This window comes from Nanorana parkeri, unplaced genomic scaffold (assembly GCF_000935625.1).
Source record: "Nanorana parkeri isolate BGI_ZX_2015 unplaced genomic scaffold, ASM93562v1 scaffold252, whole genome shotgun sequence".
Taxonomy (NCBI): Eukaryota; Metazoa; Chordata; class Amphibia; order Anura; family Dicroglossidae; genus Nanorana; species Nanorana parkeri.
In genome coordinates this window covers 12,137-25,248 of record NW_017306520.1, presented here as the reverse complement: position 1 = coordinate 25,248, position 13,112 = coordinate 12,137, and the positions used below count along the sequence as shown (strand labels likewise).

General features: G+C 38.2%; 1 protein-coding gene across 1 annotated transcript in view; it reads right to left on the bottom strand.

Annotated features, from left to right (window-relative positions):
* The window catches only part of GRM4 (glutamate metabotropic receptor 4), a gene marked incomplete at its 5' end in the record, with an annotated part of 52,205 nt that overhangs the window by 27,919 nt on the left and 11,174 nt on the right, over positions 1 to 13,112 (bottom strand). The window contains 3 exons of the mRNA XM_018556773.1: positions 4,295 to 5,248; positions 5,989 to 6,125; positions 10,565 to 10,765. Of these exons, the coding sequence (XP_018412275.1) occupies positions 4,295 to 5,248; positions 5,989 to 6,125; positions 10,565 to 10,765 (1,292 nt within the window). The remainder of the gene's footprint in view (positions 1 to 4,294; positions 5,249 to 5,988; positions 6,126 to 10,564; positions 10,766 to 13,112) is intronic.

Here is a 13,112-nt window from a genome sequence, read left to right as displayed (position 1 = left end):
AGGCTCAGTAAACTGAGCCGAACGGCGTTCGGATATTTACTTCGGCTAAAATCAGACGTACATCGGCTGGCTTCGGTCAGCCGGACATGCTCAGCCTGTTCGGCTGAGCCGAAGTGCAGAAGCCGTTCGACTCAGCTGAGTCAACATCTGGATCGGCTGAGCCGATCTCATAGGGGCCAAACAGCAGTGAGTGAATAGCCGAATGCTGCTAAGCGGCATTTGGCTTGGCTATTCTGCTTGCTACCTCTGAGGTAACAAGCAGAATAAAAAAATATATAAACAAATGCTAAACAAATATATAATATTAATATTAATATTATAAACAAATGCTAAACAATTATTTAAATAAATGTAAAAAAAGAAAAATACATTTTGTTTAAAGAAAATAATAAAAAAATGTAAAGAAAAGAAAAAATAGCATGGGGTCCCTCCTCCCAAAGGAATGTTAAGAGGGACCCCAAGTTAAAAAAAATGTGCATGGGGTTCCCCCCAAAAGTCATGCCAGGCCCTTTAGGTCTGGTAAGAATGTTAGGAGGGACCCAAAGTTAAAAAAAGAAAAAAATGTGTGCGGTTCCCCCCAAAATTCATACCAGAGCCTTTAGGTCTGGTAGGAATGTTAAGAAGGACCCCAAGTTCAAATAAAAAAAAATTAGTGGAGTTCCCCCCAAAAGACATACCATGCCCTTTAGGTCTGGTAGGAATTTTAAGGAGGAACCCCACCATTCCTAACCAGACCCTTGATCCAAGCAGAGGCTTTGCAGGGGTTGAGATTGTAAAAGCACACTCCCAGTGCTGAGGGCATGTTGTCTGGTATGGAAGGGGGGGGGGCGCGCGCCCCCCCCCCCCCCCCCCCCCCTGCCATACCAGGACACATGCCCTCGGCCAAAGCTACGGCTAGATCCTTTGTGAATAACCCTCTTAGATATCTTGCCTAGATTTACAGGTGTACATCATTGATTATAGACACTATAAAAATCATATAATAACATGTTAATCCAAAGATTTATCTGAATGTTATTAGCGGTCAGGAAAGATTTTCTCCCTGGTATGCTTGAACTCAGTGGACATTCACTTTTGTTCAGCTGAAATAATGATGCATCAATGTAATTATACAAAAGGGTTCTCCATTAACACACGATAATCTAGTTAGTCTAAATTATATTAATGGTGTACATTTATAGACATGCTTTTAATCATGTAAAAAAAAACAGATTTACATCTAATATAGTCCAATATCTAATGCTTGAAATTAGATATAAAATAAATGACAGCAATCTTTCTTTCAGAAGAACAGAGATGAGCAAATTGATTTAAAGTGTATGTCTAGCCAAATTTTTTTTCTAGTTTTAGATTGAGTGGGGGATTGTTAGAACCCCTTTCAGGTTTTTACTGCTCTCCTGGGTTCCATTGGAGAGATTTACCCTCAGGGGTCTATTCACGAAGCAGCCGATCCTTCGGCTAGCTCCGGCCCCAGGACCCCTTCGGTTCAGTAGAACCGAAGGGCTGCTGTACGGGCTATTCACAATAGGCTAGGTCGAGCCGAAGACATATGCCTCAACTCAGCTGAGCCGCGCTGAAAGCCGACAGCCTGCTTCTGACAGCTGGGCGGAGCCAGCCGTGATCTCACGGCTGGCTCCGGCCACTTGCAGAGAGATCAGCGTCCCTGGTTACCAGCTAACCAGGGACACTGATCTCCAGACAGCAAACTCTCCCGGGCACTCCGGGAGTCTCCAGCTCCCGGCCGCCCAGGAGGGAAACACAAATTTTACCCAAAGGAATGCATTGCTAGATTCCTATTGGCTATTTCAATCTGCAATAGCCAATAGTAAACTAGCATTGCATCGGTCCTCTGCTGCAGTTCTCCATCAGGTCCATCAGCAGAGGGCGGGTACAATGCTAGTTTACTATTGGCTATTACAAATTGAAATAGCCAATAGGAATCTAGCAATGCATTTCAATGGGCAAAAATTATTATTTATTTTTTTCTATTTTGAAACAGCTCCGTGTCAGAATAAAGAAAAACAGAAAAAGCAGTGTTTCTCTACTGGGTGGCCAGGAGCGGGAGACTCCTAGAGCGCCCGGGAGAGTTTTTTTCTTTTCTTTTTTTTGTGACGGTAGCAGAACCGCCGGACAATAGAAAACTGTTGGGGCGGAGCTAGCTGTCATTGCTAGCTCCGCACAATTGTTTTCTATTTATTTTTTTGTACTTTTTAACAATTTTTCTGTTCTGCTCGGTCCCTCCTGAATGAACACCACTAAAGGCTAAAGAGCTTTAATTCAACTGTGTGTTGCAGCACGCTTGGATGCATTGCTACGCACTGTAACATGCTGAGTTGTAAAAAAATATTGCTTGTATCATTTTATGACAATGCACACCAATGCAGTGCACAAAGGAACTGTGGATTGGGCATAAATACAATGCATAGACAACCTACAGATTTTAGCATAAGTCGCCTATTTATCGTTTTGCATACCTTTGATTTTCACCATTTTGCAAAAAGGCACCATTTTAAATTAACAGATATTTGTTATTTATTACCGCAATACAGATTTATTATTTAGATTTAGTAGGAATTTTGTAAATTATATCGTTTTTTTGTGCGCTAATGTTGATTTTAGTGTATTTTTCTTGAAAATATTGTTTTGATAAACATTTGCGCAACTATTGTGGAACCTACAAAATCGGTAGCACTATTTTCTATTCTACCAGTCCTGCACAATTTTTCGCATGTTCACAGTTGCATCATCTGTGAATGAGACCTAAAATTGGAGAGAAGAGCCTGACATCGAAAGGGTGAAGCCCAACTGAAGTTTCAGAAAAATACATTTACTTAGAGAGATATTATACTAATGCCTCAAGACTTGATGGATAGCTATAGTTGCGCCAGGAGTACTAAACGTGTCTAATTGATAAAGCAACTAGTGGACCAGCTGCAACAATATGTGGTGTTGTACCCGTGTTTGTTTGTGATATTTTGTTGCACTCGGTCTATGTGAATACCAAATAAAATATTTTGATGCGCTCGGTCTATGTGAAAACCAATAAAGCCAATACATACATACATATATATATATATGCATATATATATATATATATATATCTATAAGACGCACCGGACCATAGGACGCAGGGAGGTCCGGCGCACCTTATGGAGCACTTGACAGACTGAAGCTTCTTTCATAGCTTCTATGACAGAAGCTGCAGTTAGTGACCGCTGAGACAGGTGGCGCTGTGATTACAGCGCCACGGTCTCAGTGATCACACAGAGCAGACGAAGAACGTCCGTTCGTCGTCTGCTCTATGGTGATCTCGATCATCGCCGCTGCTCGGTTTTAATACGAGTGATCTCAATAGATCACTCGTATTAAACGAGCAGTGGCTCCTACTGCTGAACTCGATCGCCGCCGCCGCTGCTCGGCTTTAATACGAGTGATCTCATTAATCACTCGTATTAAACAAGCAGTGGCTCCTACTACTCGCCCGGCGCCCGAAACTGCATGTCTTGGGCGTCGGGATTCGCTCCATAAGACGCAGGCACATTTCCCCCCTCCTTTTGGGGGGAAAAAAGTGCATCTTATGGAGCGAAAAATACGGTATATATATATATATATATGTTGCACAGACAAATTTGAGGAACCATATAATTTTGTTTAGTTTCCGCTGATATGAGGTGATTTCACTCACCATTTTTGGATTATATTGATATGCACAAAGACCATTAAGGTAATATTCACGAAATGATTTTCACTCGTTAAAGTTAAAAGGTTTATTGGTTTTCACATAGACCGAGCGCAACAAAATATCACGAACATAATGGCCTCCATTTTTACAGTCTCACTTCCATATTCCTGTAGTTGTGCAGTGTGATTTAATATGACTGTGCAGTCCAATAGGTACCACAGTTTAACTTAATTTAATTTGTAGTCTAAAATACTGGGTCAAATGCACTCTCTCTCTTTCTCAGCAATGCAAGTGCGAGGAAGCTTATAATATGGGGTATGGCCATATCACATATGCAGTATCACACTTTCCACCATGTTCATTCTTTAAGATACTCCTAGAAGAACTATTTTATGTGTAAACTTTTTGAAACAAATAGCACTGTAATTGTAAAATGTTAACAAACCTCAGCTGACTTTTCTACACACATTAATATCAACATTATAAAAATGTGCCTAAACCACAGGTAAACACATTTCATGCTTCCTATGCACAAATACCACCACAAAAACAACATAGGAAAACATGCAGAAAACGATAATTTACTTTGAAGTGCAATTTTGTTCTCTTTACCTTCTCAGCAGACTGAGCAGTGCCAAAGAAAATTGGGATGAAGGCCAGCCACACAATGCAAGTGGTATACATGGTAAAACCAATTGGCTTTGCCTCATTAAATGTCTCTGGAACCCCACGGGTTTTGATAGCATAAACAGTGCAGGTAACCATAAGAAGCATGCTGTAACCCAAAAGGCAAATAAGGGAAAGGTCTGAAATGTCACATTTGAGCACTCCACGTGCCTGCTGGGGATCTGGTGTTCGCTGGTTTTCATAGTCCACAACAGGCCTGGATGGGTCCACAAAAAACCATACAAGCACTCCCAGCAGCTGAACTGAAGAAAGACTGGCAGTGATCACCAACTGAGAAGATGGGCTGATATAACGTGGTGCACTGACTGATTTTTTACCCTGCTCAAAAATACGGTAGATACGATTGGTTTTCGTAAGCAGAGCAGCATAACTAATACTCATTCCCAGTCCAAGAAAGACTCTTCTCAGTGAGCAGGTTCCATATCCTGGTTGGGCTACCATAATGAAAGTGTTGACATAGCACAAGAAGATACCAGTGAGAAGGACATAACTTAGTTCACGACCAGAAGCCTTAACAATAGGCGTGTCATTGTATCGCATGAAGGTGCCCATAACTATCAGAGTTGCCACGATGCCTAACACAGCAAGAAGGACAGGCACAACTGCCCAGGGAGAACTCCACTCGAGCTTGATGACTGGAATTGATGTGCAGAATGTGTGGTTTTCATTTGGTCTCATGTGGATTGGGCATCTTTTGCAGGTATAAGCATCAAGCTGGTACTGATAACCTTCACATTTTTCACAATGCCAACAGCAGGGCATTCCTTTCACTACTTTCTTCCTTTCACCTGCCAGGCAAGGTTGGCTGCAGACAGAAGGAGGAATCTGTGGGAAGCTGGAAGAGGAGACGGGGGTGCCTGGCCAGTCCATACGATCAATCTTGATGGTGAAAAAAAACATGGAAAAATTGGAAAAGAAGGACAAGTGTAAAAAAAAAGATGTTTTCCTCTAACTATTATAATTCTATCACTATTTTTCTTCAGGCATTCACACTGATATTAATTGTGTGCAATATTTTATGTAATTGATTGATGCAAGTCAAGAAATCCAGTATTGAAAAATACAGTGGTAGCCATTGCTGATCTACTTGTGAAAACGTTAGTTGCCTGGCTGCCATACTGATCCGATCTAATGTACCCCGAGTTCAATGACCTAGAACAAGCAAGATCATGAAAGCCAGAACTCCTAATCCGCATTCGTGTCCCAAGTCATTTAACAAAAAGTACTAAAACCATTGATTAAGCAAGACAGCCACACAATTAACATTTTCAGGAGAAATGGATGGCATAATTCTTAATTCATAATTCTCCATAATTCTTTAGCAAAGGTTTTCTTTCAAGACTTTAGATGTCATATCTACAGTATATGTATACTGTATATGTCCTCCCTCTTTACAACTGTGGGTAGGCTGGTAGCCTAGACACATTATCCCTGTATTTGTAGGGAATTCCACTACCATTACTATGAGCAAGAATTATTATAGTTGTGCCCCCATATAAGATCACTGTGCTTAAGCTGATATCACTCTTCTTGGCCCTGTGAGAACCAACACATGCTCCTGACTAATTTTCTATGCTAAGCTTACATCAGTCAGCTAAATAATGTGTTCCTTTGCTTACTTTGAGGTGAAGATGATCTGCCCACTGTCCAATCACTCTATATTCAGGGGTTCCATTGTGGATTTGGTATTGGTAGATTTCATAACGACCTGGTGCATCACCATTCTCATTGAACGTCACTGGTGTACCAGCAATACCTGTAAAATAATATATGCACACTTGCAACACATTGTGTGTTTTGACATCATTTCACCCAGCCATGGTCTTCACTATGCAGGACAAAGATGTCAAATTGACAGTTCAGTCCTGTATATTACACTGGAAGAGTGCGTCTCTCTCAATGTAATTACAGGAACTCTGTCAGTGTGACAGCTCTCAGCTCTACTTCTATATCGCTAAAATATCTCTATTTTGGTAATTATGTAGCAAAAAAAGTTCCAGTTAGAATTAATTCACCATAAAATGTTATTGTTTAATTGGGAAAAATATTTATTTATCTATTTTGGTTAAACAATTCTATTCACATGCTTGTGGTATTGTATATTATATATTGGTATATTATTGGTATTTAGTTGCCCACTTCCATAGCCAAATACATAGTTTCATATTTACATAGTTGATAAGATTGAAAAAAAAGTCACAGGTCCAATATGTTCAATCTAAAAAAAAAATCCTCCCTGACCCCACAATAGCGATCAGATAAATCCCTTAAATAACCTTCTAACGAATTTAAAAATTCCCATAGCCCTATATATTATATATCTAAACGTTTTTCTGCATGTATTTACACTCTCAGATAATACTATTTCCTGAGGAAGAGAGTTAAATTTGACTTCTCTAACAGTAAGGAGCCCATTTTTCAGTTTAAAATTAAGACTCTTTTAGTCCAACTGTGGCCACATGTCTTCTTTAGGGAGCTTAGAGTAAACAGGTTATTACAGTTTATATAACCACTTTTGATGTACAGTATTTGTGCAATTTGATTCTCCCTTTTAAACCCTCTTCTGTTCAGTGAATAAATGTAATCTTTGCAATTATTGCTCATAACTGAGGTGCCCCAATCCCATTATTAATTTTGTTGCCCTTCTCTGAATACCTAGTTCAAGGACATCCTTTCTGTGGATTGATGGCTGAAACTGAATTGCATGTTCAAGATGAGGCTGAACCAGTGTTTTAAAGGGGTAGTAATGCAGATGTATCTCTTGAATATATGCCATTTGTAATACAAGAGAGTATTCTGTTAGCTTTGCTTTAGCTGCAGATTGGCATTACATACTTTTGAGTGCATAACTTTACATTTCTCCATATTGAACCCCATCTGCCATGTAGGTGCCCCTATTTTATCTATGTCTCCTTGTAACGATAATACATCTTGTGCCGAAGTTAGTTCCCTGTATAATTTGGCATTGTCAGCAAACACTGAAATTGAACAACTAAATTCCAACTCCAGTATCATGATGAAACAGGTTAAAAATCACTGGCCCCATGACACAGCCCTGGGGCACAACACTCACAACCTTAGACCATTTAGAGGTTTTCTATCCATGTACATACAGTTTCTACTACACAAATACACCCTATTTTGTAAATAAACATTTATGAGGTACAGGGGTGATTTACTAACCTAAACACACGCACGCACCAGGTGCGTGTGATTTTTACACAGCAAAGCGTATTTATCAACCAAAAAGTCTCTATAAGCATATTTCCACTAATGCCATATATGGAAAAATCATGCACATGATGCATATATAATGCTGCTTCACAGTTTAGACAAAAATGGTTAGCTCATGCATTTACATTCCTGCATTCATCAACGCAAGCAACACAATGTAGAGCTAATTTACACAACATCACCTTGCAATTCAGGGCAGGGCTTTGCACAACACACCTGCTGGGTGTGTACACACTACAAAGGTGTTTAGATTCCACCCATGGATCATGCTGGGAGGGAACACACTACAGAGGTGTATACATGTTCGTGGTGTGTTTATAAGGTTAGTAAATCCACCCCACAGTGTTGAATGCTTTAGCAAAATCCAGATTCAGACAGTCCCCGGGTTACGAACAAGATAGGGACTGTAGGTTTGTTCTTAAGTTGAATGTGTATGTAAGTTGGAACAGGTACATTTTTTAAGTGTAACTCCAGCCAAATGTTTTTTTATTTTTTCGATAGCATAGGGAAGGGTTAACCCCCTGTAAAGTTTGTTTTGCTGTTTGTGCCCCTGTTCAGAAGATTTCACCTCACTTTCAAACCTTGTGACAATTGGATTTGGGAAATTTTGGGTTGTTACCATTCCAGCCAGTAAGGTGTCCTTAAAAATTTGAAACAATAGACTGGCTATAACACAGCACAACTCTCTTAGGGCTCATGGGTGTAAGCCATCTTAATCTGGTGATGTATTCCTTATTCATTATTTATTGGTGAGTTAGTCTAATCTGTTCTGAACCTAGATTTCTGTCAGTCACAGAGGTACATTCAGTACATTGTTATTTGCATTACTGTACTGGCTATCAAACCAGTCTTTTTTGTTGTATAAACTGAAGAGAAAAATGTATTTAATACATCTCCTTTCTCCTTTTCACTTGTGACCAACTCTTGGGATGTTAATCTTTAATGGGGTCTTCATGTTCTGTCCTTACCATTTTACTATTAATATATGTGAAGATTTTTTTTAATTTGTTTTACTTTCTGTCGCAATAGATGTTTCATACAAACAGAAGAAAAGCTGATCGCACAGGGGATTCACCTGGAATAGATTATTGAAGCTTGTACAACATCACTGGTTTCCCAGCAGCAAGCACCCAGCTCATTCCTTCCCTGAACTGTGAAGGAGCAGTGTGTCTTTTGTGTATTCCTATTGAATATGTGTTTCATATGATATTTTAGCTACCATGAATGCTCTTTTGTTACATTCCTTATAGCTCTAAAATGACTAAGGTGTCCTTTTCAATTTATACTTTTTAGAAGCCAGCTTTTTCTCATTAATTTTCCTTTGTACATTAGAATTGAGCCACATAGGTTTTCATTTTATTTTATTATATATGTTGCCCACTGGAATACATTGGCAAATGCAGTTGTTTAAAGTACCCTAAACACTCCCACTTGTCTTCTGTGTTATTTGTTATGAATACTTTGTCTAATTAAATATTATGCAGTAAAGAGTGTAGCTAAGTGATGTCAGCCTTTTTGAAATTTAGCGTTCTTGACACACCAACATGAAACTTATGGCAAATGTATTTACATTATGATCACTATTACCCAAATTGCCTCTAATTTGCACATCTTTAATGAGCTCTCTGTTATTTGAAATGAATAGATACAACAAAGGTATTTTTTCTAGTTGTGGCTTCAACCAACTGACATAAGACTGTCTTGCAATAGTTTCAAGGTATGACAAGACTTTGTGCGGTTCAATTAGCCCAATCAATATCAGGGTAATTGAAATCCCCATAATACAAACATGTCCCTGTTTCCCATCCCAGTCATGTGAGTTGTCTTATCAAGTCAACCATGTTCTTCAAGTAACAGAAGTTCTAGCTCTGGTTTTTTGCTTTTCCAGACTTTTTGCATTTCTGCATATATTTTATTTTTGTGTTATCCTATTATTATTTTGTTATTGCTCACTCTTGATTTACAGTTTGACTTTGAAACACTTTCTGTATTTGACAGAGATAATGCAATATCCCTGTCACCTAGACTAGAAAATAAACAATGGAGATTATAAATACAAAATACAAAAAAATGGCCATTTAGACTAAATATACCATTTTATATTCAATAATAAATATAAAATGAAACATATAAATACACAACTGAAGTTGCCCTGCTACTTCAGCATTTCATGTTGTATAACCAGATTTACATTACTTTACTTTTGGGGGGAAGAGTGTCGCACCTACAATCTAGTGCGCTCATTATTCTACATCTTTCACCAAATGAAAAGAAATCACAAGCCACTAGTACGCTCATAGCCATGCTGTCTTTATAATAATCAGCTACCAACAAATATTTGGCAATACCTCAAGCCATATTATCTTTGTGCCCAGACTAAACCCACTCCTGTCTGCATCTTGACAGGCCTATGTTCAGATTCAATCAACTAGTATGCTGGAATTCAACACAATTCAAGGTGACATGTCTTCACTAGCTTGAAGCTTTTAAGATTGTAGCAGATTGGGGTAATGTAAATCATGTCTCTAATATTGCAAAATTGTGGAATACAAATAATAGATAGAAGGACTTATTTATTAGATGCATCAATCAGTGTTCCATATGTTCTTATAGCATAGGAAAAAGGATTCAATTAAAAATGACACTCATTCTTTAAAAGATGTAATTATTTAGTATGATAATATATTATCATTTATTATCATCCTAATGGTTGTCACCAATATCATAATTTTCTGCCTGAGGACCAGGTATACAGATTTGACAAATTCTGGATTCCTATTCTCTGGTTAAAGTTGTTCTTATGGGAAAGTAAGCCAGTCAAATATAAAATCCAATGTATAAAGCACATATTGCAATTAAATAACAAACAAAAAAACGTTATATTGTATAAGTCTGAGGCAAATTGATAATATTATGTTAATGAATGGGAATGCACTGACATTCTAAGGTTGTTCATCTTACCTGTGAAATTGACATTGCGAATGTATTTTAGGAGTTCAGTTCCATCAACTGGGTCCATACGACTGCAAAGTCCAACACTGCCAGGACAAACAGTTTTGTGTATATTGTGAAGAGCATGAGCCATTGCATATACTGCATCTATAACAAATTGTACTTTCCCCTCTTGCTCATAGGTAGACCCCACACCAATTCGTTCCTGATCTGTGGTTAAAAGAAATACAAAAAACACAAACAGTGGTAAGAGCACTTATAGGGCTGGCCCAGTAAAAACATAGTTTACTTCTCCCTGTTAATTTCCAAACTACACTAAACACAAGCTTAACTAGAAATCACAGCTCCCCATAGCAAAATGTTTATGGGTCCCCTCTCCCATCACAGAAAAAAAAACTGTCAGAGCAAGAGTGGTAACAAATAGACTTGTGCGCCGTCAAAAAATTCGTTCTGTTTCGTTTCGTAAAATCCGTTATTTCGTATTTCGTAATTCGTGTCAAAACTCAATTCGGATTCGTAAGAAATACGAAATTTCGTTAGTGGCTGTTATAGTTTCGTAACTGTACGAACATTCGTTATGATGACGTTAAAAAGCAAAATACCTTTGTTAATATTGGAGTCGATGTGGTAGTTGTTTTTTTATCCGAAATACGAATTCCGTTAACGTATTCCGTATTCCGAATTCCGTATTTCGGACTTTAAAAAAAACTACCATCAACTACAATATAAATGTGCATTGCTTTTTACCTTCAATATAACGGATTTTCGTAACGGAACGAAATTCCGTATCGGAATTTCGTATTTCCTGCCTGTATTGCAATGCAACTCTCAGCAGCAGAAGAGAAAACCTGATTGGTCAACCATAACGAAATATGAATTCCGTTAACGGATTCCGAATCCGAATTACGTATTTCGGATTTTAAAAAAAACTACCATCAACTACAATATAAATGTATATTGCTTTTTACCTTCAATATAACGGATTTTCGTAACCACTGTTCGTATTTCCTGCCTGTATTGCAATGCAACTCTCAGCAGCAGAAGAGAAAACCTGATTGGTCAACCAAAACGAAATACGAATTCCGTTAACGGATTACGTATCCGAATTCCGTATTTAGGATTTAAAAAAAAACTACCATCAACTACAATATAAATGTACATTGCTTTTTACCTTCAATATAAGGGATTTTTGTAACGGAACGAAATTCCGTAACGGAATTTCGTATTTCCTGCCTGTATGTATTGTAATGCAACCCTCAGCAGCAGCGGATCCGTATTTCGGATTTTAAAACAAATCTTGTCATGTTGTTCAACCTCATTTACAGGGGTAATATTAGTTCCCATTTCAAAGAAATTCGGATCCGAAATTCGGAACAGAATTTCGTATTTCGGATATATAATTCGGAAAATGCAATTCGGATTCGGATGCTTCCTAAATTCGGAATTTCAGGAAAATTTGTACGAATTTCGATTCGTAACGAAACGAATCGCACATGTCTAGTAACAAAACCCCTAGTTTCATTTATGTCTGTAGGACTGAGAACAGAATCTCCCAGTTTCACTGGGGATTAATGGGAGTTCGGCTGATTCCAATGCCAGAGGAAGCGGAATTCAGAACAAAGCTTGTTCTTACACAGTTGTCAGTATCAGTACCTTCTGTGCCAACAAACTTCTTGTCCCATGGCTGCCACTGGCTCTCACTTATTACATTAGCACTGAAACTATGTAGCAGCCATTGGGAAGAGATCACTCCACCAAGGACCATAGATAAATAGTGTCCTACTAAGCACACATGTAGAAAAGTGTCCAATAGAAAATATTATATAAAGGAAAGTGTGGTTTTTTAGGGTATTTTAATATAGACCCTAAGCAGTAAAGACCTTTTAATATTTGTATTATTCTTGGGAGCAGCACCTTTGAGAAAGACTCAACAGAGAAGCCAAAAATAAAGAAAAAAGTGTGATAAGCAGGGGTACACTCAGCAGCAGACAGTGAATAATAAAGACTGTAAATCACCATGTCATTTGACAGCCCTCAACGTTCTCATCACTGGAATTGCCACAACCAACAAGTCACCAACAAGGAAAACTGTTTGAATTTCAGTCACCATCCCATTAGAAATGTTAGAAGGGAATTTTTATAGATCTATTCTCCTACCTCAAAGTAAGACAAGTATAACTTGCCTAGATTTGGAAATCCTGAGGCAGCCACCACCAATCCCACTTCTTCATATAACAGAAATAACTAGGAGTTAGGGGAAATTGTGCTAAAATTGTATCCAACCATACAGATTAAAAGGCAATCCAGTCATCTGCTTGATTGGATTGATTCAGCCTGGCTATATTGTTGCAATATGTTTAGAAATTGGCGTTATTTCTGTTGGGGTTGCTTTGGCCACCACTCCCAATTCATTTTTATTATAGATGCATGCACTTCATACCAAACTAAAAAAAAGTACTCATCGATGGTGATTGCTGACCCGATTAGTTGTCAACAGTACCTATTGTAACAGTAGGATATATCTATATATATATCTATATCTATATATATATATCTA